Source organism: Gekko japonicus, unplaced genomic scaffold (assembly GCF_001447785.1).
Source record: "Gekko japonicus isolate JY-2015 unplaced genomic scaffold, Gekko_japonicus_V1.1 scaffold1007, whole genome shotgun sequence".
Lineage (NCBI taxonomy): Eukaryota > Metazoa > Chordata > Lepidosauria > Squamata > Gekkonidae > Gekko > Gekko japonicus.
Window position 1 is genome coordinate 130,620 of NW_015177038.1, and position 27,919 is coordinate 158,538.

Here is a 27,919-nt window from a genome sequence, read left to right on the forward strand (position 1 = left end):
CTCAAATCGACGCCCACCCACAATTCCTTGCAGCTCTCCAGCTTGTGTGCCCTACTAAACAGCTGATTTCCCCTCGCCAGATTGTGCCTCTCTTTCAGGCCCTCCTGCAGTACACAGAGGGTTACATTCCTCAGCAGCTGGAGCACTCAGCCGTAATCCTCTCTCTGGCTCAGCCAATCAGCCGGGATGACGAAAGAGAATTGAACCCGGCCGGGGAAGTCAGGGCCACCATGGAGAACCCCGTGGAAAGCCTCCACAAAGAAGCCACTTGCTCCATCTGCCTGGAGTATTTCCAGGATCCCGTGTCCATCCCCTGCGGGCACAGCTTCTGCAGGAGCTGCATCACCCTGTGCTGGAAAGAACGGAACACGAATTTCTCTTGCCCTCAGTGCAGGGAAACTGCCCTGCAGAGGAATTTCAGGCCCAACCGGGAGCTGGGCAATGTGGTGGAAATAACCAAGCGGCTCAATCGGCAAGGCTTGAAAGGGGCCGGAGGGGAAAAGATGTGCGAGAAGCATCAGGAGGCTCTGAAGCTGTTCTGCAGCGAGGAAGAGGACCTGGTCTGTTATATCTGCCGGGAGTCCCGGGCACACAGAAGCCACGCTGTGTTTCCTATTGAGGAAGCGGCTCAGGATTATAAGGTACACGCATGAAGCTGCCTGCCTTGTACTACCGATGGTCCATCAAGGTCTGCCTTGTCAACTCTGAATGGCTGTGGCTCTTCAGAGTCTTAGGCTAGGGTTGGGAAATACCTGGAGATTTTGGGGGTGGAGTCTGAGGAGGGCAGGGTTTGGGGAGGAGAAGGGCTTTAATGGGGTATAATGCCATAGAGTCCACTTTCCAAAGTGGCCATTTTCACCAGGTGAACTGATACCTGTTACCTGGAGATCAGCTGTAATAGCGGGAGATCTCCAGCTATCGCCTGGAGGTTGGTAACCCTGTCTCGGGCTGAGGTCTTTCACATCACCTACTGCCTGGTCCTTTTAACGGAATGTGTGTGTGTGTGTTTGAACCTGGGACCTTCTGTAAGCCAAACAGAGCCAGTTCCCCAGCTCCTCTCCAGATAACTGTGAGGCATCTTGGCAAGCATTCTGGGTTTGCTGTAGGTTAGGTTTGCCCCTTTGAAAGCCAGATACGGTTCAGAGAGTTTTGGCTTTCCTAGGCTGTGGTCACACACCCACTAAGTAATACACTTTCAATCAGTGCACTATCCAACTAGATTTTACTAAACTGGCAAAATCCAGTTGGAAAGTGCATTGAAAGTGGATTATTTTGTATGCGTGAATGCAGCCCCAGTACAACAGAAAGCAAGGCAGCTGCCCCTCAGCTAGTTGGTTCTTTCCCTTCACCTGTCCTCCCCCTTTCTTTGAGTGCAAGGTCAGATTTAGACAGAAATATTGTGTGTGTGGTGGTGGGAGTATGCGTGAGTTTGAATTGGAGGCTGATCTGTATGGGGCAAACTGCAGTGGCAGAATTCTGAGGTAAATATAAGAGCAACCATGCTGGATCAGACCAGCAATCCACCCATTCCAGTATACTGTTCCACACAGTGGCCAACCTGATAGCCCCAGATGACCTACAAGTTCAAGCAGGACAGGGAAGCCGAAGTCTCTCCGTTGTTGCCCCCACCCAGCACTGGCATTCAGAGGGTTACTGCCTCCGAACATGGAGATTCTATTTAGTCATCATTACGGTATTAGCCATTGATGGTCCTCTTTTCCACAAATTGGTCCAACCCCCTCTTAAATTTGACTAAACTATTGACCATCACTAGGGCCCATGGCAATGAATTCTGCATTCCGCAAGGTGGTAAAACATGCTGTACCACGTCAAACTGCGGTCACATTTTTAACGCTGCCCCATGTACAAATTCCCTGCAAATAAAAAGTAACATATCAAGGAGCAAAATTCTGGCTCAGTCCTTTGTGACCTAGGCTGGTTTCCTACTTCCAGGGAATCATTAATGTAGGGGAGTACAGGAAATGTGCAGCCCCTCACCTACAGTCTGCAGTGGTAGAGCCCCCTTTATCACTTCAGCACGCTGCCACCTCATTCTGCTGCATGTGTAGACCCAGACACTGAAAATCCTCGCAAAACAGCAAAAACTTAAATGCAAATGTTCTGTGATGGTTTGGTTGCAGTGGTTTTATTGACTGAATTATTATAATATAAAGTTAAATTACTTTTTAATGCCCCCCCCAATATTTGCCAAACATTCCACTGGCTTTCGACTCATTAACCAGAATGCTGATAGGTAAGAGCAGGTGTATTTTTGGTGGAGTAACTGACTAGAAAACAGCCTGTACACTTTGCCTCCTATTTCAAAAGTTAAAGCCCCCCCCCAGCTGAAAATTTAAGGAAGGGTCCTAAAATATTCTGGTCTTTGGACTTCTATCTCCCATGCTATGCCCTTGAATAACCAAGTCTCTCAGTGTTAGACACCACCGGATTCTTTTCTATCCCCATTTTATCTTTGCTGACAGGAGTTTTTTTTTCTAATTTTGATGGGGGGAACAAGTCACACATCTGTTTGAAACTGTATATTCTAGAATACTGCAGGGTTCTCCAGTTTATATGTCTTCTCATAAACGCTGATGGGATCTGAGATGGCAGCAAGACACCAAGAAAAGGATCTTGGGGTGGTAGTGGGTAGCTCAATGAAAATGTCAACCCACAGTATGGCTGCTGTGAAAAAGGCAAATCTGATGCTGGCTATGATTAGATAAGGAATAGAGATAAAACTGCCACTATTGTACTGCCTTTATACAAATCTATGGCGAGACACACTTGGAATATTGTGTACAGTTCTAGTCACTGGACCTGAAAAAAGATACTGTGGAGCTCGAAAAGATTGTTCATTTATTTATTGATTTGATTTATACCCCGCCCTCCCCGCCAAGGCAGGTTCAGAGCAGCTTACAATAAAATTTGAACACATTTAAAAACAAGTTAAAACAATTCTAAGGTGCGATATAAATATTACATATAAATATTGCATCTGTGGTGACGAAACATAGTTTTTAAACGTTATCCATAATAGGTGTCCAGTCAGTGTTAGCTTATAGGACAACTGTCTAGCCCATAGTGTGTTAAGAACAGCACAGTACAATAGCCTTTGATAGATTCCAGGGCAAGGTTCTGATGTTAAGTGCGGCTCCTCAATCAAATGCCTGGTGGAAAAACTCCATCTTGCAGGCCCTGTGAAACTGTAATAAATTCTGCAGGGCCCTGATGTCCTCGGAGAACTCATTCCACCAGCACGGAGCTGCCACAGAAAAGGCCCTGGCCATGGTCAGCCTGGCAGAAAAGAGCAAAAATGATGGGGGGGCTAGAGCAACTGCCCTATGAGGATCGATTAAGACACTGAAGGCTGTTCAGCTTTTAAAAAGGGGGAGATATGATAGTGATATACAAAATAATGCCTGGTGTGGAGAGAGCAGACAGGGAGAAGCTTTTCTCCCTCTCTCTCTACTAGAATCTGAAGTTGTCCACTGAAGCTGAAGGGGGGGGGGAGATTCAGGACAGATGAAAGGAAGTACTTCTTCACACAGCGCATAGTTAAAACTGTGGAACTCACTGCTACATGATGTGGTGATGGCTCCAACTTGGAAGGCTTTAGAAGGGGAATGGGCAAATTCATGGAGGGCTGGGCTATCAATGGCTACTAATCATGATGGATAGCTACTATCTCCAGTACCAGAGGTAGTATGCCTTTTTAAATCAGTTGGTGGGGAGCACAGAAAGGATGGTGCTGTTGCTGTCTTCCTGTTTGTGGGCTTCCAAGAGGCAGCTGGTTGGCCACTGTGGGAACAGAATGCTGTATTAGATGGGCCTTTGGTCTGATCCGGCATTGCCCTTATGTTCTTATGAGTGATCAGTGTGCAAAGGTTAATTTTTGTGAAAGACTAACCAGAAACACAGTTAAAAGAATTCAATATCCATCAAGTTGCTGCTTTTCTGCAGAGAGACCCTCCTGCTTTGATGTTATAAGCTGGGGTGATGTCTGATGCTGAGGGTAAAAAGGGGTAGGGAAGAGGGTTATTGCTCTGGGGGTTTTTTATGCCTCTTGTTTTGTGACCAGTGTGATATTTTAAATTCATCTGTTGATTATTTATTTATTTAAAAGTTATACCCCGCCTATTTAGAAAGAGATCAAAGCATCTTAAAAAAGGAAACAACCCCACCCCCAAAAGAATTAAACAACCCTTCACCCCCCAAAAAACCCATATTCCATCAAGCATAAGAACTAGAACAAATGTTAATCATAAGAATTTATCAGTTTTCACCAGAAACTACATTTACAACATCAGTATGATTTTCACTTCATCAAAAATCCCATTGAAAAAGGATTATTTTACATGCCTTTTGGAAGGATAAGGGAGTACATTGCCTTCAGAAGGCCATTCCACAATATACTATACTAAAGGAAAATGTCTGATTTCTTTAGAAACTAGATGAGGAAGTCTGATCGATGGCAAGTCTTGTTGTGTGGATTTAAGAGATTGCACAAACTCATACCACAGTAGGGAAGCAGTGGTTGTCTACATGCTGTTTTGTTAAATGAGATGTAACCTACTGTGGAAAAAAGTCTGAACAATAATGATAATAATGAAAATATCTTAAAGTCAGTTTCTCTCTGTTTAGAAAGAAATCCAGAGCAAACTCCAGAGTGTGAAGGAAGAGAGAGAAAAACTTCTGGGATTAAAACTGACTGGAGATCTTAGACATCAGGAATATCTGGTAAATTTACAGTCCAATATTATAGACTAGCAACGTATAGGTGGGCATGGATGTGTCCAAACATGCTATAGGGTTGTCAGCTCCTGGTTGGGAAATTCCTAGAGTTTTGGGGGTAGAGAGTGGGGTGGGTGGTGTTTGGGGAGGGGTAGGACCTCAACAGGGTTAAATGACATGGAGTCCATCCTCCAAAGCAGTCATTTTCTCAAGGGGAACTGATCTCTGCAGTCTGGAGATCAGTAATAATTTTGTGAGAGACCAGGCTCCACCTGGTGGTTGGCAACCCTAACATACATGATTGTGTGTGTGATTGGATCTTGGCTGTATCTATGTAGCACTCACAGCACATGGTATCCACTCTGTGTATTGCACTGATCCTCTGGTAGTCCTCACAGCAGGGAAATTGCAAGATCACCATGAATGGCAAAATCCAAACACATGTACAAAACCCCTGCTCCAAACAGTACATCTTTTTCCCTAGTATTCTCTCCTGTACCACTGGTTGTATATTCAACCATTAAACCACGTGCATGGGATCTAGCATAAACTCCAAAGTGAATAGATACACTTACGCAAACTGGAAATATTATTTTTCTGATCCTATATAACATCATTCATTCAGGCTTTTCGCTGCAGACATAACGAGTAGGAACCTGCATTTTCAGAACACTGTCATATTTCAGAATGATCTAACAAGAGCCAGTGGGAGGCACAAAAAAGTCTATTCCTATGTCTGTGTTTATAGCAGACTACTTTTTATCATGTTCACAAATGGGACCTGGGTGTGATAACATAGATGCCTTTATCCTTCCATCCTAGTTACCAGCATTTTGCACGTAGTATGCTTTTCCCAGGTACGTCTCCTGGTCAGGTGAACTGATGTGGTTTGGGAGTTCAGGTGCTTCCCAGGGGGGCACTTCAATTTGGATTGGGACTGCAGCATATAGGGAGAAGGGAGGGGGGATCTCCTGCCAGGTGCCATTTTTCTAGCCTGTAAAAGCTCCAGGGAGTCACCGTGTAGTCCTGCTGGGGAAAAATAACATGTAAGGGAAAGTCTAAGCTCCCCTTTCCCCATGTGCCATGGTCATGATCCAAATTGGACCCATGCCCGGGAAGCATGGAACTCTCAGACCACACCTGTCAATCTGACTTGGAGCATACCAAGGAAATTTGTATGATGTAGTTCGGTCCTTAGTTTGACCCAGAAAGAGAATTTAGGATGGGGAGTTGGAACTAGCCTGACAGAAGCAAGGTCCGTTCTCCGTGTCTGGAGTCACCAGGGACAGAAAACTTAACTTAGCCCCAGTGGCATCCTGAAAGGTCTCTCTTTACTTTCCCTCTTTCCATCCCTGCATTACAGAGGCAAGCAGAAGCCGAGAGGCAGAAAATCGTGTCTCAGTTCGAGCAACTGCACCACTTCCTGGAGGAACAGGAGCAACTCCTGCTGGCTCAGCTGAAGGAACTGGAGAGGGAGATCACCAAGCATCAGAAGGAACATGGCGCAGCATTTTCAGAGGAAATTGGCTCTCTTGGGGCCCTCATCAGTGAAGTAGAAGAGAAGTGTGAACAGCCAGATAGTGAATTCCTGCAGGTAAGCCCCCGCACGTTTCTTTGGAAATGTGTAAAAGAGTTGTGCAAAGCACATGAAGCATAAACAACAGTTATGAAATCCCAAAATATTATTGCTTAATGCTTACTTTGTCAGACAGAAGTCAGATGGATATATAGACAAGACATATCAAGAACATACATCATCACAGACAAAATAAAAGGGGTGTTGTCTCCATGCCGTGTTTTTATTTTATTTTATGCTTCCTTTTACAGAATGTAGACACCACCTGTCTGCCCTCATAAGGGCCACCAAGGCTGGCAACAGATAAAAACGTACATAATAAAATTGTGTCTTACAAACCATTACAGCAAACAAGAAACCCATCACCAAAACAATTAAAACCAGACAGAGCTAATAGAGTGAGAGGTAGAAAAGGTGGCCAGCCACGGGTTAGAAGAAACTTTGAGCAACCTCTAGGGCTCACACATCCAGCTGTTTGAGAGAGCTCCTCTGTTATGCATAGAAGAGAGATAATGATGTTGATCGAACAAGCTTTGCCACTGATGAAAATAAGGAAGTGTCCCCTTTGAACACCCAAAAATGGTTGTGCCGAAGATCATGAGACCCTCATGGACAAAAGCCATGACAGACAGGGGTTGTAGTAAGGAGGGGAGTCAGGTGGGATTGAGTGGAAAAGCTGATTGGACCCACCCCAAAGCCCCTAGATGTAGCATCTCCTGCCACTGCAGCCCTGTGATGCAGCTTGTGAAATCCTTCCTTCTATGCAACTCTTTACTTTTCAGCCTTGTAGGATTGAGAGCCTTGACTTGAATAGCCCATGCTAACCTGCCCTCATCAGATCCTGGAAGCTAAGCAGGGTTAGCCTTGGTCAGTATTTGGATGGGAGACCAAGGAATTTTAGGATTGCTGTGCAGAGGCAGGCAGTGGCAAACCACCTCCGAATGTATCTTGCCTTGAAACCCTGACTGGGGTTGCCATAAATGGGCTATGACTTGACGACCGGGGGGGGGGGGTGTATTGAGTGGCATGGCAGGGCATCATTGTTTACCTTGGCAGCCTATATGCTTTATTAGAAACTGGTTCAACTGCTTGCACTTCTCTGCCACCAAAGTCATTTACTTTAATTATCCCTGTGAAGTACACCCAGGGGTAGCTTATTCTGAATCTTGCCCCACTGATGTTTACTGTAGAGTTGTCGGTACTTGTCTATTTCTGTATTACTGTATACAGAACTTTTTTTGTTGCTGTTTTTGACCTTTTGGGTTTTAAACACAGACAAATTATTTTACTGATAACACAGACAATGCATGTGAAATGTTTGTACAGTTTGCAGAAACTCTTGTATAAATACACGAAACTGGCATGTATCCTACCTTAGGATGCAGGAAGCACATCTAGCCTAAGGAAAATTCCTCAGACTTAAGTGACTCTTCCACTAGAGGAAGAACCACTTAAGTTGGAGGAAGATGTCAAATTCTGCTCAGGGGAGTGGTAGAATGCACACCAATATTATCAGACATTCGCCCTGACCTGGATAGCCCAGGCAAGCCCAATCTCGTCAGATCTTGGAAGCTAAGCGAGAACGACCCTAGCAAGTACTTGGATGGAAGATCTCTAAGGAATACCAGGGCCATAATCAATGCTCCCTCTGAGCTGGGGGGGGGGGTCTTGTGAGCAAAAATTCTACTTTGTGAGCTGCTGGCATTAAAGTTGTGAGCAAGCAATTTGTTACTGTATAAATTAGTTTGCTCTGGAGCCGTCCTTCCTGAGCTAAGACAAAAATGTGTGAGCCAGAAGCTTAAAAAACTGCGAGCTAGCTCATACTAACTCAGCTTAGAGGGAACACTGGCCGTAATACAGAGGCAGGCAATAAAGCCACCTCTCTGAATGTCCCTTGCCTCCAAGCTGCACTAGGGGTCGCCAGAAGTCAGCCATGACACACATAAAATACCCCCGCCCCAATGATCAGACATTCCATTTACTGCATTTAAGTGCTGCCTCTTCTTGTGATCCCACAAACCAAATGTACACACTTTTCACATTTCCACCACATTCGACATTATCCCACTGGTATTATTTCCCCCCAACAATAGGTAGCGTGTAGTCGTTACTCTGGTTTCCCGTATGTATCTATGATACTGAGAAAGTGGTTAGAATAGCTGATTCTCATGACATGCTTTCTCTCCCTATCCACATTTCTTCTTTTTCTTTCTAGGATATCAAAAACACCTTGTGCAGGTATGTGGCACCCTGTGACCTGAGGCACTTTCCCCCTGAAGGATGCCCACCTTCATTCTAACAGAGGTGGTTTGTTTTGCTAACTGAGAAGCCCCAGCTTCTATCTGGTACCAGCTGTCCAGCAGCATTTTTTGGCAGCGCTAATTAAAATTACTACTATCTCAAAATTCTGGCACAATGAAAATGATTTTGCTCTTTGCAGGTTTGATAAGAAGCCATTTCAGCCACCTGAGGAAATGCCGGTCAAGGTGGAAAAGAGATTAGGCAAATTCTCTGAGAGGAACGTTGCTCTTGCAGAAATCCTGAACAACCTCAAAGGTACTGAAGTTTGGCTTCATCATAGATTGGCCTGTTCTGTACTGAATTTTGTGTCAGAAGCCTCCATGAGTGACTTGACAGAGAGACCACTGTATATGAATATTTAAAATAAATCAAAATCTTCATTGACTGTTCTTTTTGAAATTCTTGTCAAGCACTGAATATACAAACATTATAAATGTTGTTTAAATTCTCTAACTGATTTATTGAGCTTTTGATAAGTGTATAGAGATTCATTCTTGATTTATAACCAGTTCTCTCCTTCTGTCCCTTCTGGTATCTCTGTCAATTTCCTCCCCATTGCACCCCAACACAAAAAAGACCCTTCTGATGCATCTGGGCTGAAGGGGCAAACAGGGCTCCCAGCTCAGACAACATGGCTTAGAAGCATTAAGATACCTCATCTCAGAATTGAACCACTGCTTACAAATGACACATCTCTCCTCTTCTTCCCTTAGATACTCTGCCATCAGAAATGGGAACAGAATGGGGTAGGTATCTAGTCTAACACTTGAGAGAAGAATGTTCCCTCTCAGCTGTGGAGTCTTGTGAGCAAAAATTCTATTTTGTGAGCTACTGACATTAAAGTTGTGAGCGAGCAATTTGGCTCCTGCATAAATTAGTTTGCTCTGGAGCCATCCTTCCTGAGCTAAGACAAAAATGTGTGAGCCACAGGCTAAAAAACTGTGAGCTAGCTCACACTAACTCAGCTTAGAGGGAACACTGGAGAAGATATGTCTGATTCTGCAAGGGAGTGATTATTTGAGGTGCAAATCCCAAATGTGGTGCATGCCCGGGTTACATCTAGATAGATTACTGCAATGCACTCTGTATGGGGCTGCCCTTGAAAAGTGTTCAGAAACTTTAAATTGGTGCAGAATGCTGCAGCTGGGATGTTGACTGGAGTGGTTCATAGTGATTATATCACCTTATCTTGGCCCATCTATGCTGGCTGTCCCCTAAACCCGGCCCTTGGTCAAGGGATTTGATACAGAAAGTTCTGAACCAAACCAGGCTAGCTCATTATGACAGAAAGAGCCTTGGGATTCTTGTGTCACCTGTGCAACCTGCAGTATGACTTTCTTATAGTGCACAGACATGTGGCGTAAATTTAACCTTCGTATGTACCCTCCCAAGATAATCTACTTCTAGTTAGAACGCAGAAAAGTGGTCTCTCCTTACAGAATTTTAGTTCCCTTCCTTTCTCTCTCTCTCCCCTTCTGTAGTCAACATAACCCTGGATCCAGATACAGCAAACCCCCAAGTTATAATTTCTAAGGACCGGAAAAGCGCCAGATGGGACGTCACCAGGACTGATGTCACACCTAACACAAAACGATTTAAATCCTCTTGCTGTGTGCTGGCTTCAGAAGGATTCACTTCCGGGCGACATTACTGGGAAGTCAATGTAGAGGATGGAGGCATCTGGGCTGTAGGAGTAGCCAGAGGGTCTGTGGGGAGAAAGCTTGAGCTCAAGCTGACCCCAGAGGAAGGGATCTGGGCCTTGCAGGGAGATTTTGGTCAATACCAGGCTCTCACTGCCCCCGTGACGCCACTGTCTCTCAGCTGCACTCCCAGGAAGATCCGGGTGTCTGTGGACTACGAGAGAGGGCAGGTCGCCTTTCTAAACGCTGACACGAAGGATTCGGTCTTCACTTTCCCATCGGTTTCATTTGCTGGAGAGATGATCTTCCCCTTTTTTAAAGTGCTGCTTTCCCAGCTGACACTCGATGGCTGAGGGATGCACCTGTTGGAGATCAATTGAGGCAGATCAGTTAACATCTTTAACTGAGATATCATACAATCATGATGGGCAAAGGGGGAGGATTAAACCCACAGTTCAGTGCATGCTTGTGAAGTGGGAGTAAAGGGGGGGCCTGAAATTGGTTTTACTGGTTGGGAATTAAAGAGTGGCAGTTGCTCCAGTTTTAAAGCAGACCCAAGGGGGTGATTACATATAACATTATAAACTGATAGGGCCAATTGCTGCTAATGGCCTTTTAGCCAAGTTTCATCAAGACAAAGTTTTGCATGTAAGATGTCACGGACTTCTATTTATCTTCCCTCTACCTGGTTACTAAACTCCTGACAACAGCAACGATCCTGGATTCACAGAGGGTCTAATAATGCAACCACAGTACTATCAGAGTATCTTTGTATCCATCTCCCCCTTATTAATAATTATATACAATACCTTCACCTTAAAAAGAATACAAAATATCAGTTAGTTTTACATAGGTAATTATAAAGTGAGAGAGCTGTTGCTGAATCCAAACATTCAGCTTACTCAGTCAGATTCACAGCTGAGATGAGCTTCAAGCAGAGGGAGTAAAAGAAAGAAGTTGTGCTCGGTTCTAAAGTTTTCATATTTATGTACGCTTGACAGTTTACCTTGTAGTTACAACCATCTCTAACATAGTCTACAATCCCACTTAATTGGAGCTCACTGTCTCAACTGGTTTCTTTCCATTACTTTTAACATACCTACAAGATTACTTTTACCGGTATATTGTTAGATAGCATGGACTAGATAATATGCACCTGTGTTCTCAGTCACTGTTGGCTCATTACTACTATTTTTGATGAGACCAGTCGTATCAGTTGTAATGATAAAACATTCCACAAGTGTATAACTGTTTGTCAGCCACATTATCTGATTAACCATATAATCTTGAATTATGCCTTTCACCTTACACTGAAAGCTGAGCTCGTTATCCCTTCAATGGTTTGGATTCTTAGTTTCAGCATTAAAATGCTTCTTGTATTCCTTGGACATGTCCGAGACATCCCTTCTAGGCTGCTTCCACATAGAGGTTTTACTGTTTCGGCATCCACATGGGAGTGGGGGGAGCATCTACATGACATCTTGCTCCAATTTTCCATTTGTCATCAGTTTGCTATAATCTTTGGGGAAGAGTGGAGTCCAAGCACGTTATCATGCCATCTGGATGGGAAGGTGCACATTGCTAAAGGTTAGTTACAAGCGAATTCTAGGGCCAATTACTAAAAACAATATGTATAATCTGAATATTAACAAAAATACATGTATTTATTATCAAATGGTTAAAAACATTTATGGCCCCAATTGTAGCCTCATTACAGAATAAAAGTATACAATGTACACATGTAGGGACCATTGCGACCCAATGCGTTTCATCCCTAACAGGCCTTCTTCAGTGGTCAAGCAGTATTTGTACATATAGGCTCATGATACAATATACAAAAAAAGGAGTTTTATAGTACCTATCAATTGACCCAAGGCATAGGAATGTTTATGAGACCTCCTGGAGTCTAGCCTTGTGTCATGGTCAGGTGCATGTGTGCTGAATGATGTTGCTACTGCATGCCTTCCAATTTTGGTCCAGAAGATACAGGTGCAAACAACTAATCAGCGTCAAAGTATTCCTATGCCTTGGGTCAATTGATTGTTACTATAAGACTCCTTTTTTGGTCCTACATTAACTTGGCAATTGTCTTACTATTGTATCATGAGCCTATAAGAGGGAGCTATAACAAATACTAGCCTTTTGGGGCCATGTTCCCAGTTGTACCACTTTCTCCATTTCATATTTGACCATGTCTATAGATGAAAGATTACTTCATTGCTAGATCTACTATTAAGTAGCCTCACATTGCTTCAATTTTGGAGATTCTCTCCAAATTAAAAAAGAAGAGCAGGGTACAGAACGTTCTAAAGGGGAGATGAGGAAATTTATACCAAAGCAGTTGGGTCTTGCTCTTGGGAGGGGGGGAAGTTACCCAAATAGGCAGTCTCCTAATTAATTGTGGAAATAAGCTGAAAGGAGACAAAGCAAGAGGTGGGTAACCAGGATGTCTACCAATGTTAACAGGGATTTTTCCCTTGGAGAACTCTTGAAATAAACCAGGCAGATGTTCACCCGGAAAAGTTTTTATTGAAAGAGAAATAAAAAAGCAAACCATACGCACTAAACACACTTAAAACACATACAAGGCTAAGAGAAAAATAGGGAGGAGTGGGGAGAAAGCGATTTCAGAAAGGTGATATTTACCAATCTAGACAAAGAGGTCCGTGGAAGCAGCAGTGAAAGGACCAGCATTTCACGGAGGAGAAGGCGCCCACGCAAGTGGGGGTGTGAGGTACAATGCCGAGAACACACACACACTGTCTAGGTGCACTTGATACAGAGTAAAATGCTACCTGGGGCTATGCTGATGTATCTGCCCCCAAAACAATAACTTGATGGCTGTTCCAGAGATAGACAATGTTTTGGGAGACGCTTGATGGTTTTACCTGAGGTGTAATTATAGGTGCTAATAGCTGCTTGATGACCCTGAGATTACCAGATAGGAGAATCTACCAGGTTTGTTAAGTGTAGCTTAATTAAAGTGAATAGGTGAGGAAAATGAGGCTGGGTGATGATAGGATTAATTCAAGGTAGGCAAGGTTAATCCAAGGTGAGGCAATCTGTTTTGGGAGATCCATTGTCTTATGCATCTCTTTAGGGTGGGGAGGAGAATGTTAGTGGGTCAGTCACTCTCACACTTTCTAAATAGTATGTCCAGCCTGGTCTTTGGCTGGTTGGTATCCTCTGGCTGGTACCCATTTTATCCTTTTAGGCCAGGCTGTGCGTTGCACTCTGATCCCATGCTTGGAATCATTTTCATATCATTTTGGGCCAGGTATATGGAAACTTCATGCTTATGTATGCCCACCCGATCCACCAGGCATCTCTTCTCTGCGGCCTCTTGATATCTTGATGTTGTTTCTCCTTTGCTTCAGGGTATGCACATGGCCTGCAATTAGTTTCTAATCAAGAAAGACTCCTCTGCTACACAGTAAGCTCAACCCAACTCCATCTTTCCCCAGTCCTTCACCCACAACTTTCAGCTTAATCTTATACACAGTCCCTGTTCAATGAAATGGGTAGGAAGAGGTCATATCTTATGGGTGAAGGTCCCAGATGCAACTCCAGCATCTCCAGCTACAAGCTCTCATGGAACAAGTGCTGAGACACACCTTGCCTCAACAGGGCTGCTGCCAATCAGAGTAGACAATGCTGAGCTAGATACACCAATGGTCACCTTCAGTATAAGGCAGCTGCATATGAGCTCTCCATCTCAGTGCCTTTACTGTGGAGCTGATACAAGTCTCTAAAGGGAAAATTATGGCAGTGACTGCCATTTCCTACCTTGCAATCCTCTGCAGCCTCTTCTATGGGAAGTATGGGGTGTGCTTTGTTGTCCCTGCATATCACCCAGACTGCAATTTGATCTTGTTTGCAGAAGAGTTTCAAAGGATCTTGGTGTCACTCACACACATGCTGACTGTTCTGCGATCTGATTGCCTCTCAGGTCCATATATAAGGCTCATTACTACAATGTTTCTTGACTCCCTGCTGGGCCTGAGATTTCTGGGAATATCTTTTTGCATTGAGTATCTGAATTCTTCCAGCACTGGCTAATACTGCGTTTGCAAAGACAATGTCCACATTTCCTGGATATAGCCTGTGTGAAGTAGCCCGGGCAGACAGAACAAGTGATTTCTTCCTGAATGCTTCCTAGGAATTTATCAGTAGTCTCTCTATGCCAGGATGGGCCTTACTTAGAACGGTGAAACACCAGAGCCACAAGTGTCACACTCCTGTCCTAGGTGCTTCTGCCAACTCTCCTGCTCCTTGCAATTGCACCTGCTTTTCTCTTTCTGTCCTTCTCTCTAATTTCTCCCCCAACCACAAGCTAGCAGTCAAAAACTGCTGTGCTTTCCTTTCGCTCAAAAGGCCTTCCCCTAAAGGCAAAGTTCTTGCTTTCAAGTCTCTCCACAACTCCTTTCTCATGCAAGGTTATAACTTATAACCAGACACCGGTTGGAAGGATGCCACAGTTCCTTTGGCCTGTTAACCAGCTCATCCTCCTATAGGAATTGGTGTCCCGGTACCCTACAGAAAAAAAGCTTGATCCGTACGGGGGCTGCGGTCACACACGCTAATCCACTTTCAGTGCATTTTCCAACTGGATTTTACTGTGTGAACTGGAAAAATCCAGTTGGAAAGTGCATTGAAAGCGGATTATTTCGTGTGTGTGACCGCAGGCTTATTAGCTTCTGAACGTTTGGAGAACCCACGGACCCCAACCGTTACACGAGCTGCGCGGAAACAGGGCACTGACTAGGTCAACAGACCTACTCTATCCGGGAGGGGGAAGGGCAGCTAACGGGTTTTGCCGGCCGCCAGCAGCAGAAGCCCACAGGATCCTTCACCGTGTGTAACCGCAGCCTTATTAGCTTCTGAGCGTTCGGAGAATCCACGGACAGCTAACGGGTTTTGCCGGCCACCAGCAGCAGAAGCCCACAGGATCCTTCACGGGAATGTTTTAAAATTAAAATTATTGACATCCCACCATACTGCCTTAGACTCAACGCGATGAAAACAACGCCGGGGACTGCAACTTCTACTTCTGAATGTCTTTGTGCAAGTCTCAGGTCGCCTTTCCCCTTTTAACATGGCAACCTGATTTTTTTTAAGCACCAAAAATGTCCCCCAAGACTGAAGTCGCTCAGTTTACAGCGCTAGCAATTGATTTAAAAAACAAACCCTATATGCACAAACTAACCGCCGTTCATAATCCACACCCACGATGCTCCCAAAACACGCGCCACATGTTTACCTTTCGCTCCTCCCTAGAGCAGCCTCCTGTCCCCAGTCGTGTGTCAGGGACGCCCCCGCCGCTCCCCAGCTCTCTCCCGCGGCCAATCAGATCCCCCCTAGCGAGCCACATGCTTCCTCCCTTTCGCTCGCCTCCCTTTCCCCAATCATGGCTACCGAGAGCTCTTTGGAAACCCTGCAACGAGAGCTCACTTGCTCCATCTGCCTGGGCTTCTTCAAAGAGCCCGTCTCCATCGACTGCGGGCACAACTTCTGCCAGGCGTGCATCACGCAGTGCTGGGGGAGATCGGACGACGAGAACACCTCGTGCCCCCAGTGCAGGCGCTGGTCTCGCAAGAGGAGCTTCAGGCCCAACCGGGAGCTGGGCAACGTCGTGGAAGTCACCAAGCGGCTGAGGCTGGAGGCGGCCAACGCGCTGGCGGGCCAGCGGCTGTGCGAGAAGCACCAGGAGCCCCTCAAGCTCTTCTGCGAGCAGGACGAGACGCCCGTCTGTGTCATCTGCAGGGAATCGCGGGCTCATAAGGCCCACCCCATGCTGCCCATCGAGGAGGCGGCGCAGGATTACAAGGTAGATCGATGACACACGCACCCGCCTTGCCCCTGGCAGAGCCTTTGGAAGAGCAGAAGCGGCCCGGCCCTTATCACCACCATCCACAGCTGCCTTCCTCACTGGATATAATCCTGTGCATCTCTTCTCCACCCAGAAGCACCGTCTCCCTGTACTCAGTGGGGTTGACTCCTAGATAGTGGGTGCGCCCTGTGCACCTCTGCTCGGAAGCAACTCTGTATTCAGGCAGGTGGCAGTCTGGCAGTGCTGTCCTATGCAGTCTTCAGAAGCAAGTCCCAGTGTGTTCAGCGGGATTTAGGAGCGAGTAGGTTTGTGCATCTGTATTTGGAAGCAAATCCCACTGAATTCAATAGGGCTTGATCCTTGGTGGGCATGCATAGGACTGTAGTTTGACAATTGTGTTAGTCCAGTTTAAGCCCATTGATTTCAATCCATTAATCACTGGTGTAACTCTGCATAGTATTGCACTGTTAAGTCACTAATAAGATAGAGACCTGGCATACCTGCTTTCCCTTCCTGTTCTTCCTCCTGCCCCAGGGTGTGGGGAGGGCAATGAGATAGCACCAAAGACCAGAGGGGGGAACAAATCTGATTTGCCTTAACTTTGACGGATTCCAAACTACATGGCACTTTGGAGGATAACATGCAGCACATGTCCATCCACTCAGAAATAAATTCCACAAAGTTCAGTGGGACTTAAAGTGAGTTGCACTGTCATTCTGGTACATGCTTCTGGTACGTGTGACTTTCATCAGATAACCCTGTGCATCAGTTAAGTGGCCTAGCACAGTGGGTTCCACATGACTCCTTTTTGTTTCTTCAGTAACTACTTAATACAGCTGAGCTCACCTTCAGCAATGTGGTCATCTATGTGAGCCATAAGGGCCAGCCTACCTGCTCTAATTATCGTCAGTGGGCTTTCTTTGAGAATCAGGCAAGTAGTTACTAGATTTAGGATTTTTATGGTGGTGTGCCCTGGCCATGGAAGTCCCCCTGTAAATACAGTTGTCTGGTGCCTTGTCATCTTTTAGATGCTAGGCAAAGGCCGTCTTGTTCTCCCTGCGTTTTACTTTATGATTTGATTTCAGGCTTCCTGTTCTTATTTGTACAAGTGTGTGCGCGCGTGCACGGGGTGTGTGTGTGTGTATGTAACTATCTTTGTTGTTTGAACTCCTAATCAGACTTTGGTTTTCTTGTTCTCCTTTTACTAGTGTTTTGTAATTGAAATTGTTTATTGTTTTATGGATTTTATATACACATTTGATAGAAAGGTATGTGTGTGGGGTGGGGGTGAAAATAACTAAACCACTTCGAATGTTTCAAATAAATGATACCGATACTAAGTATTTTGTGCAAGTAGAACTGGGGAGCCCCCTGACCTGGATGATGGCCCAGGCTAGCCCGATCTTGTCAGATCTTGGAAACTAAGCAGGGTCAGCCCTGGTTAGTACACCAAGGAAGTCCAGGGTGAATACACAGAGGCAGGCAATGGCAAACAACATTTGTTCATTGCTTGCCTCGAAAACACTACAGGACTTGAGGGCACTTTCCACCACATGAACTGGGAAGTACATTAGGTGAGAAACCATATGTGGAAGCCATAGTGCAGGTTGCTTATGATTCATGTCTATGGCATCGTTTAAGTTTTTGTAATAATACTACTACTTTCCATTCATTAATCGCTTTCCCCAGTGGGCTCAAAGTGATGTACAGTTACTCAATATAGACAAGGGACTAACAATGTTTGTAGGGGATAGAGAAGACAACATATATTCATTTTAATTGCACGTGCCGTCACTGCCCGGTGTGGACACATAGACTCCTGAGATTTTTTGATTAAATGCATCTTTGGTAATTGCTTGGAGGGCGGGGACAATCAAATCCAAGCTAAAGTTCAGGACTCCACAGAGAGCTTGACATTGTACTTCTAAGCAGAGTTGCACTCAATGAAGTCAGTGGGCTTAGAAGGATGTAATTGTGTTTAGGATTGCACTGTAAGGCTGCAGTCCTGAGTAAACCTTTTACTGTGGAACTGAGCCCCCTGGAAACCAATGGGACTTGCCTTGGAGTAAATCTGCATGGGATCAGGCTGCAAGCTATCGAAGCAGAGAGTGTCTTCCCAAAATCTTGTGGATGGGGGAGATTCCTAAATGCCTTCCCCAATATGTCTTTTGGTCTACGCTCAGAAACGAATTGACACCCACGTGAAAGCTCTGAAGTACAGGAGAGAAAAGCTGAAAGAGTCGAAAGAAGACTTGGAGTGCAGAAGCCAGGCTGATCAGGTAGGGGCTCATCGATGTTGTTCAGGAAGAACCGGGAAGTGAGGGGGATACCTGTTTATTCTGACGTTGGGGAGAGAATGAATAAATTCAAGTTTACCAAAGCACAGTCTCCTCGTATTGACATGGTTAGATTTGAGACCAGTAGCCCCTTAGAGACAAAGAGGAGTTTCAGGGTATGAGCATTTGAAGGTCAAAGCTCTCTCTTCATCAAACCCAGTAGAGTAGAAGACTCTAACGATGAAGGGGGCTTTGACTCTTGAAAGGTTATACCCCCAAAATCTTGTTGACCTCTAAGGTGCTGCTGGATTCGGATCTAATTATTCTACTGTAGACCAACATGGCTACCCTATGACACTAGGTACCTGTGGAGACTTCCAACTGTTTGGTGTAGTGGTTAAGTGCACGGACTCTGATCTGGGAGAACCGGGTTTGATTCCCCACTCCTCCACTCGCAGCTGCTGGATGACCTTGGGCAAGCCATAGTTCTGTCAGAGCTGTTCTTGAAAAAGAGCAGTTTCTGTCAGAGCTCTCTCTGCCCCACCTGCCTCACAGGGTGTCTTTTGTGGGGAGGGGAAAAGAATGGAGTTTGTAAGCTGCTCTGAGACTCTTTTGGGTAGTGAAGGGCAGGATATAAATCCAATCTCCTCCTCCTTTTCTTCTTCTTAATTGTGAGGGTGTTAACAGTATGATACACAGCAATGGGGTCCCTCACAACTGAGTCACACCTTGGATCCTGCCGGTGTTAGGAGAAAGACTAAGTATATAAATGTTCTGAATAAATAAGTCTTCTCTATGTCCAGGGGTGGTGCAAGGTCTTCTTGCACATACAGATGGATTTTCCCCCTTGCCCAACTCCTCCAGACTGTTGTAAATTTTACTAGGCACACATATGCTCCACCCCCTCCTCAGCCAAAGCTGATTTGTGCTATCTGCATTTTTAAAAAATGATTTGTGTACATCCTTTCATTCTTCACCCAGACTTGTCAGAGGTTGGGAGCTAAGCAGCTTTGGCCACAGTCAGTGCTTGGATGGGGGATAACCAAGGAAGACTGGGGTTGCTATGCAGAGGAAGGCAATGGCGAGTCACCTCTGCTCATCTCTTGCCCAGAACGTTCTGTGGATGGGGTCACCATGAGTTGGTTGCAACTTGATGACATGTTCTTTTTCTTCCTAATTCTTAGGCCCATGTCCAGGGGTTTACAAACACTTGTTATTTGGGGCAGGTGCCCCATCCGAGTTAACCTGCTGGCTTGGGGGCACCAAGGACTTTAGCACCTATGTCTCGATTTTTGTCAACCTGAGCTAGCCACACCCTTTCCCTGCTCATTTCAGGATGATGTGCAAACTGAGAAGCAGAAAGTAGAGTCCGAATTTAATCAAATCCACGAATTCCTGGAGAAGATAGAGCGTTTCCTGATTATTATGCTGAAGAAGTTTGACAAAGAGATTGTGCAGCGGAGGGATGGGGCTGCGACCAAACTCTCAGAGGAGATCACTCGTCTGGATACCTTGATCGTCGAGGTGGAGGAGAAATGCCAACAGTCAGCAAGTGAATTCCTGCAGGTGAGGCCGTCTTAGGGCTTTCTGCACTGTTGACTTTCTGCACCTCAGCACTAAAGCCAGGAATGCAGGAAGCAGTGCTGGTAGACAACCGGTGCCACATTAGTTAAGATGTTATGCCCAGTGCCTTGTTTAGACTGTGCCAGTTTGAAATTTGATTCAAGTTCAAAGCTCTTAAGGCTTTGCTTGCCACCTTGTTTCCGTGCCTTTAGGCACTGTTTCTGCAATAAAAATGTGAGACTGGTCTTCTTTCTCTGTTTCCCCTTCCCCAGGACATCAGGAACATTTTGAACAGGTATGTAGTTCTTTTGTAAACATCACCACCTTTTGTTGTGGTTGGGAGAGCTGAGGAAGCCCACTCTAGACTTACATCCAACAAGAGGTTTTGAAGAGCAAGGTCCTCCGTGGGGCACAAATCTCGGGCTGCATTCAAGTGTTACAAACAAATCACAATTTGGGGTGGGAAAAGTTCTGAGGCTCAAGTGTTCCACATGGTGTGGAGTGAACCGTGTCCGAATTGTGTTAAACTTAGATGTTGTTGGGTTTTTCCCATTTGGGAAATGTTGCAACGAACTACGGTACAGTTTGTTCAGTCTACTTCCTGAGCAGGAGAGTAGCACATGAACCTGTGGACTTCCTGGTTGGGTCCTATTAGGTTCTTTTCAGGTATCACAACCAATTTGTGTTCATGGGAATTTCTTATGTTGATAATCAGAACAGGGAATGACATCTTTATTTGAATATCTTTTTTTTTTTTTAGTACCAAAAGCATTTGGGAACTTATTTTAGTTTCTGCTTCTGTCATGCTTTGCTGTGTAAAACTGCATGTTGAACACAGTAAAAACAGAGGGGGGAAAAACAACAGCTGCCCTGAGCCTTCGGGGTAGGGTGGGATATAAATTCAAAGATTAAAAAAAAGGATGTGGGGGAATCCAAACAATCATTTCCATTCCTTCTAATGAACTCTAAATTTATTTTAGCCCCACCCCCAGCCTCAGTTGGGAGACCTGAGGCTTTGGGTGATTTTCATCAAACACCAGGACATAGTTGTCTTTTGTTTATTAAAACATTCCCAACTCACCTTTCTTTCCCCAATCTGAAGGGCCCAAGTCAGCTTTCCTAAATTATATATGTTAATTAAAAATCCTGAATACACAGTCCATATCATAAATAGACAAATTCATTGCAAAACTGTCCCTGGCTACCATTAACCAAATGCCATCTTGAAAAAGTACCACCTTTACTGGCTTTGCTGTACAAAGCTTTCATTTATGCCATACAAACTTTCCCATTAGAAGTTAGAATATTTATGAACATTCTGTAGCATCAGAACATCTTAGTCAGTGATTTGGGAAGGGGAACTGCAGACAGCCAATTTATAGCCTTTCATACGCATAACGCACGTAAGTTCCTGACTACACAATAATGGACCCGTTTTCCATTCTAGGTGCCAGGATGGACAGCTGCCACAACTTGTGACAGTTCCTTCGTCTCCGACTGACCTGGAAAAAAAACTTGGGCATTTCAGTCTGAAAAATATTGTCATCAAGGAGGCTTTGGAGAAATGTCGAGCCTCAGCATTCTGTGTTCTGCCTCAAAGAAACCCAATCTTAGTGCCCAGAATAAAATAAAAATGATTTTGACCACTGGAATAAAGTAGAAGGAAAAGGGGAGAATGTGGACAGATGGGAGAAAAATGGATGTTGCGGAAGTGCACAGTATTGTAGAAGGACTATGGCCCCGGTCACATGGGCCGGATATCGTGGGGGGGAGGCGTGGCTGTTTGCCCCGGAGCGAACTACTACGCGGCAGCGGGATCAAACATCCCGCTGACGTCCCGTGGTTGGGGGGAGGTGCCGGGGAGGTGCCGATCATACTCACTCCTGCGGCACGCAAAGAAGCGGGTCGGTGGGGGTTGTTTTTTTAAAAAAAACCCCAAGTGTTTGCATGTTTCGTTGGGTGCTTGTACGCATCCCATGGAGACTTGGGAAAACAAACCTTTTTGCTACGGGACATGGGCGGGCGGCGGATGCCACCGGAAACGTGATCAGACACCCGCCCTTGCCCCTCAGAGGTACTAGTTTTTTACCCCACATCTTCGGCGGGAAGCCTCGGGTGAGCCACCAAAATGATTTTGACCACTGGAATTAAGTAGAAGGAAAAGGGGGGAACGTGGACAGATGAGAGAAAAATGGATGTTGGGGAAGTGCACAGTATTGTAGAAGGACTGTGATGGATGACTAATTGTGTAGGTCGGGGAGGCACCTCAGCTGACTACCAAAGCCCACAATCTTCACATTCCCCACCCCCGCAGCACACATCCCTGAGGGTTTTCCCCCCTCTCTGCCAACTCAATTGTCCACTTTTCTTGTAGCAACCATACTGATATTCTTGAAGCTAATGCAAATCTTCTTTTCACTTCAGCTGCTGGAATATGGGACCATTAACATTCTGGGGCATAGCCCACTTCTGCTGATTTAGCTGGTCTGTGGTTTCTGAATTTTGGCCATATGGTGTTTGTGCATTCCCCCCCCCACACCCCCAATTATCCTCTTGTGACTGTGACAGAAAAAGAAGAAAGCTGCGATGGTTGGCCTGCCAAGTACCGAACCAAATGCCACCTTCTGTATCTGACTACCACGCTGTCCTCATTCTGTCCTCATTCCCAGTGAAAGCTGCAATATATGAAGAAACTCTAGCTCTTGTATTTGCAGTTCCCCCTCCCTCCCTCCCTCTCTCTCTCCCTCACACACACACGCACACACAGAGTTTATGGATGGGTAGGACATATTTTTAAAATAAATAATTTATATCCAGCATCAATGCAACGGGGATCTTTGAGTCTGTCTTCTCTTTCTGTCTCTAGAGACAATGATATCTGAATTGGCAAAAGCAAGGGCAATGGAAACGGCAGCTAAGAAAGGTGAGTTGTTTTTGTTTTTATGTTGAGGTATTCTCCTATAGGGAAGATCAAAGCCCCGTCTGTGCAGGCTTCTTGTTCTGCTCCCAGAAAACTCCATTATGACTGGAGAAGTGAACTATCACTCCATCCAGCAGGCATCCAGCAGGTTGGGTGGCATTTTTCGATGCTGATTATATGGTGAGAGTACTCTTTGCTTGTACTCTCACCTGACTTTTGTGGGGGCCCCTTCTTTTAGCTTTTAGAAAGCAGAGGGTTTTTATTCCCATTACTATGTCAACACTCGAGCCCAAATCTCCAGATCCCCGAAGATGACACTAGTTTCCCAAGTGGTCTTCCATGCCTCCCTGTTGTATTTGTGGAAAACTGAGACTGTCCATACTCAGGCTTTCACTTTACCTTAATTTTTATTTTTATTTATGTTATTTGTAGCCAAGCTTTCTCACTGACATTCAAGGCAGGTTAAATAGTATACGTCAGATACATCAACAGCATGGGACATCCAATAAAACAGTGCAGATCTGTAAATGGACCTGAAAATGGAAATCTGAAAATGGAACTGAGACATACCTGAAACAACATGTAAGAGCCAGTTTGGTGTAGTGGTTAAGAGCAGTGGACTCTAATCTGGAGAACCGGGTTTGATTCCTCACTCTTCCACATGCAGCCGCTGGGTGACTTTGGGTTAGTCACAGTTCTCTCAAGAGCAGTTCTCTCAGAGCTCTCTCACCCCTACCTATCTCACAGGGTGTCTGTTGCGGGGAGAGGAAGGGAAGGAGATTGTAAGCTGCTTTGAGACTCCAAGTGAAGGGCAGGGAATAAATCCAATCTCCTCCTCCTCCTCCACCTCCTCTTCTTATTCCTCTTCATTACACCTTAAATGATGTAGAAGTTATGCAATGGGAGCATACTTAGAACAACACAATAGTATAGTCTGCAGTCCCTATCTCTTTGCCAAAGCATCTTTCTGAATCATATTCATTACAGTACAGCCCTATTACCGGTGTAAAAAAGCCTTCCTTTATCATTCAGTTTTGCATTGTTTGTGGAAAGCCCGGAATTTTGGAGTCCTCCTAACCTTGTCAGGAAGGCCATTCCATAGGGTGAAGGCCACAATAGAGAAAGCGCATGCACAGGCAGTTGTTGGTTTTGTTCATGTGTAGGGTGGCAGCTGCAGAAGGCCCTGCTCAGATGCATTAAGCTGATGTGGCAGATCATAGGGAGAAAGGTGGTTTTGCAGATATGATGGACCAAGGCCATAAAGGGCTTTGTATGTGATAGTCAATATAACCTTGAATTGAGCCCAGGAAATGATGGGTAGCCTGTGAAGTGATTGCAGAATGGGAATAATATCCATGTTCCACCTGGCTCCCCGTAATAGCTGAGCTGTGGTGTTCTGTACTAACTGGAGTCTCCATATTTTCTTCAAGGGGAAACCTACATAGAGTGAATTGCGTTGGGATATTCTGGATTAAGATGTATAAATAAGATGGTAGCCTTCCTTGTGGCAGAGCTCTTCTGACTTTGTGTTTGTTTTCCCCCTCAGCCATCGTAACTCTGGACCCCAACTCAGCTCATCCTGTATTTGTGATGAGTGAAGACAGGAAGTGCGTGAAGCAGGGAACTGTGTGGCAGCAGCTGCCTGACACCCCTGAGAGATTTGACACCGCCACCATTGTGCTGGGCTGCGAAAGATTCGCCTCAGGGATACACTACTGGGAAGTGGAAGTGGGGGATGGGCAGAACTGGGCTCTTGGTGTCTCCTGGGAGTGTGTGAAGAGGAAAGGGGATATTGCCATTAGCCCTGAGGAGGGGATCTGGGCTTTGGGGCTCTGTGGGGATGAGTATAAGGCTTTTACTTCACCTGAGACATGCCTCACCCTAGATGACCCCCCAGAGAAAATCCAAGTTTTTCTACATTACGAGAGAGGTTGGGTGGCATTTTTCGATGCGGATTATATGTCCCTGATCTTTATTTTCCAGTCAGCTAAATTCCAAGGAGAGAAAGTATGTCCTTTCTTTAAATTATACAGTCCAACTACAGAGCTTAAACTGTGTCCCTGAGTAGGGTTGTCAGTTCCATGGTGGGGTTTGGGGAGAGAAGGGACCTCAGAGAGATATAATGCCATAGACTCCATCCTCCCGAAGCTGCCATTTTCTCCAGGGGAAATGATCTCTATCCTCTGGAAATAATTTTTTAATTCTGGGAGATCTCCAAACCCTACCTGGAGTTTGGCGACTGTATCCCTGAGACACCATCTCTGGTACATTGGTCTAGTTATTTTCTTCAGCTATAACCATGCATAGTTTTGTATGGTACTTTGTGAATAATACAGAATTTTGATTGGGGGGAAAAAAGATCTCCAGCTCTCAGTGTAAGCAAAAGAGCAGGTTTCATCATGCCCCTCCTGTATTTTTTAAAAAGATCACATCAAGTGTACATAATTTGAGAGATTCTTCTATGTCATCATGAATATTTAGTTGCAGGCTGAGCATTCGTATATCTGTATACGCTTCTACCTTGTATTACCTCAGCTAACATTTAGACTGGACATCCTTTTATTTAATGTCTTGCACCAAAATGTAAATATATATTTACTTAGGAGCACACCCTGTTCATTTCAGTGGACCTCAGTTCCATTTCAAAAGCTTAGGATTTGTAGTATTCAAATTCTGTTCCTTGCCTCGTCTCAGTTATCCATCTCTTTCCAAATATTCTGTGTGCACCTCGCCCTGTTCCGTAGTCTCCTGGATTACATATTGATCTGTATTTCATTGCCGTTTCGGAATATTCTCTCTCTTTACCAAGCTCAGAGCATGCCAGAGAGAGTGTTCAAAACTGATATGAAAGAGAAGGTGCGGTTTGAATGTTTATTGCCATTGCCTCTTCTCATTTTCTCATTTGTTACCTAGCTTGGGGAGGGGATGTGGGGCATTGGCAGTGTATTTCTAATAGTTTCCTTGCTACCACCCTAAATCAGAAACTGGCTTGGGGAGGGATGATGGATAACATGGGACATAGGATGGGGAGAGGCAAGAGAAGAACATTGATAGGGGAAGTAGTGCTGGATCCATCTCTTCCATCTCCTCCCCCTCCCTGCCCAAAGAAAATACCTGTTCCATTGTAGGGTCTGGAGTATGGTCTGAAGTCACATGATATACCTACCTTGCTGAAGCGAGGTAGGTCTAGGTGTGGCCAGTACCTGTGTGAGAGACTGGAAGCCTAGGATCCTGTGTCTGCAAGCTCCATGATGGAGAAAAGGTAGGATAGACATGTAATAATGAATACATCTGTGGAATTGCACGGCTTTTTTCCTAATGAGCAAATAATTTCCCCCCTTCCTGTCTTTACCTTTTATTATTGTTTCCAAATGTGGCAGTTCCGACAAAGTCTTTCTTTGTCTTCTTAATTTGACATGCCTGCCTGACCTTCTGTAAGCATTTTCCTCTGTGGTACAGCTCGAGTGCTGTTCATGCTGAGCGAATACAAATGTTACAGCTACTACTGTACTTCTCTTCTTGCAGAAGGGTCCATTCCCCCCATCCTGCATTTTATTTGCATTGCATGTTGGGATGGGAAAATACAAGGACAAAGGCAGGGGAGAGAGATTGCATTTGTTTTTCTTTTATTCTTTTTTTTTTAGAAAGCATTCCCACAAGCCAAAGCTTGAACCATTTCCAGCTCCCCAACTTTGGCAAGGTCCCACAAGTGAACGCATGAACACTGCTGCCTTAAATTGAGTCCGACCATTGACCTCTCAAAGTCAGCCTGGCAGTCTCTTGTGGGTGTGGTTTTTCACCTCACCTACTAGGTGGGCCTTTAAAGTGGGACCTTCTGCATGCAATGCCGATGGGCCACTTAATGAAACAGGGCCCTTCTCCTGTGAATGAAAGTGGAAAGGTAAACAAAACTCCCAAGTTATTTCCTGTCAGGAGATGGAAAGAGTCATTATCTTTCAGGCAGAAAAAAATCAGCTTCCTATTGTGAATGTTAAGTTAGTTGTGGAATTTCGTTTCAAGGCTTGTTTGGTTGGCCGCTGTGTGAGACAGGATGCTGGACTACATGGACTGTTGCTCTGATCCAGTAGGGCTCTTCTTCTGTTCTTCTGTTCCTGCTTCATATTCTGACCACTGGAAGCCCTGCTCAGTCCCCCTCCCTGCCTCCCATCAGCTCTTGGGATTTCCTTAGGCATTGATCTCACCAATGTCAAGACTATCTTTAAGGGCTTAATTGTTTTGAGTCTGTTGTAAAAGCTGAGGTTTACCCAGCTGCTGAATTCTGTGCCTGGTACCAACTTTTCTGTTTGGGGGAGTTTGTGAAATACGCACCATGCCCCGTACAAGCTGGTTGCTCTCATCTGTCTCTCTCTTCTGGTTATGCTGCTCCCGTAAACCTCAACATTCGTCTGAAGGTCAAATTTTACATTGAACAGTTATATCCATTGGCTCCAATGGACATAGAATGGCGTAACTCTTAGGATGCACAGCCAGTTGCGCAATTTATTTGGGCGAGATTCGAGACCAATAGCACCTTAAAAGACTAAAAAGGTTTCCAGGGAATAAGCTTTCAAGAGTCAAAGATCTGTTTGTCAGATGCTTGGAATGCAAAAAACTGGTTTGTTGGGGAGGTCTGCAAAACAGCTTGAAGAGTGGGGAAGCTTTAGATTTTTCATCAACTTGTATCATTTTTTTAACAAGAGGAAGAAAGAAAATTGGTAAGGCATACTTACATTCTTTGATTAATCTGATACCACCTTTTCTCATGTTGCAAGGTTATTTTATGAACATTGTGGCCTTTTTAAGACTGGCAAAAAAACCCGGCCTGTTACTTTTAAATAATGACATGTACTGTGCCCCATAAGAACCATGCTGGGGGTGGGTTAAAAATGCTGGGGAGCCGTTTAAAGCTGTGATGCTTACTGTTTAGCAGCATATCTCCAAAGTTATGGGTAAGGATTGTGAACCTAGGATATTCTACTTGCAAAGCATTGTGGAGGTTATATGCAAAGGTTTCATTTCACTGACAACAGAACCTTGCTCCTGAAGAAGAGGTGCCAGGGAATTTCTTCACTGTTAAAA

General features: G+C 45.0%; 2 protein-coding genes across 2 annotated transcripts in view; both read left to right on the plus strand.

Annotated features, from left to right (window-relative positions):
* Positions 1-224: 224 nt before the first annotated feature.
* On the plus strand, positions 225-10,604 carry LOC107124521 (E3 ubiquitin-protein ligase TRIM39-like). The gene is made up of 7 exons (XM_015428001.1): positions 225-641; positions 4,645-4,740; positions 6,098-6,328; positions 8,526-8,548; positions 8,751-8,866; positions 9,325-9,357; positions 10,093-10,604. The coding sequence occupies exons 1-7, from the start codon at positions 231-233 to the stop codon at positions 10,602-10,604; spliced, it is 1,422 nt and encodes a 473-aa protein (XP_015283487.1). The 5' UTR covers positions 225-230.
* Positions 10,605-15,645: 5,041 nt separating this feature from the next.
* Positions 15,646-27,919, plus strand: part of LOC107124501 — a 56,061-nt gene continuing 43,787 nt past the window's right edge. The window contains exons 1-7 of the mRNA XM_015427980.1: positions 15,646-16,078; positions 18,265-18,360; positions 19,693-19,923; positions 20,193-20,215; positions 21,368-21,490; positions 22,785-22,843; positions 24,387-24,903. Of these exons, the coding sequence (XP_015283466.1) occupies positions 15,659-16,078; positions 18,265-18,360; positions 19,693-19,923; positions 20,193-20,215; positions 21,368-21,490; positions 22,785-22,843; positions 24,387-24,903 (1,469 nt within the window). The 5' untranslated portion in view covers positions 15,646-15,658. The remainder of the gene's footprint in view (positions 16,079-18,264; positions 18,361-19,692; positions 19,924-20,192; positions 20,216-21,367; positions 21,491-22,784; positions 22,844-24,386; positions 24,904-27,919) is intronic.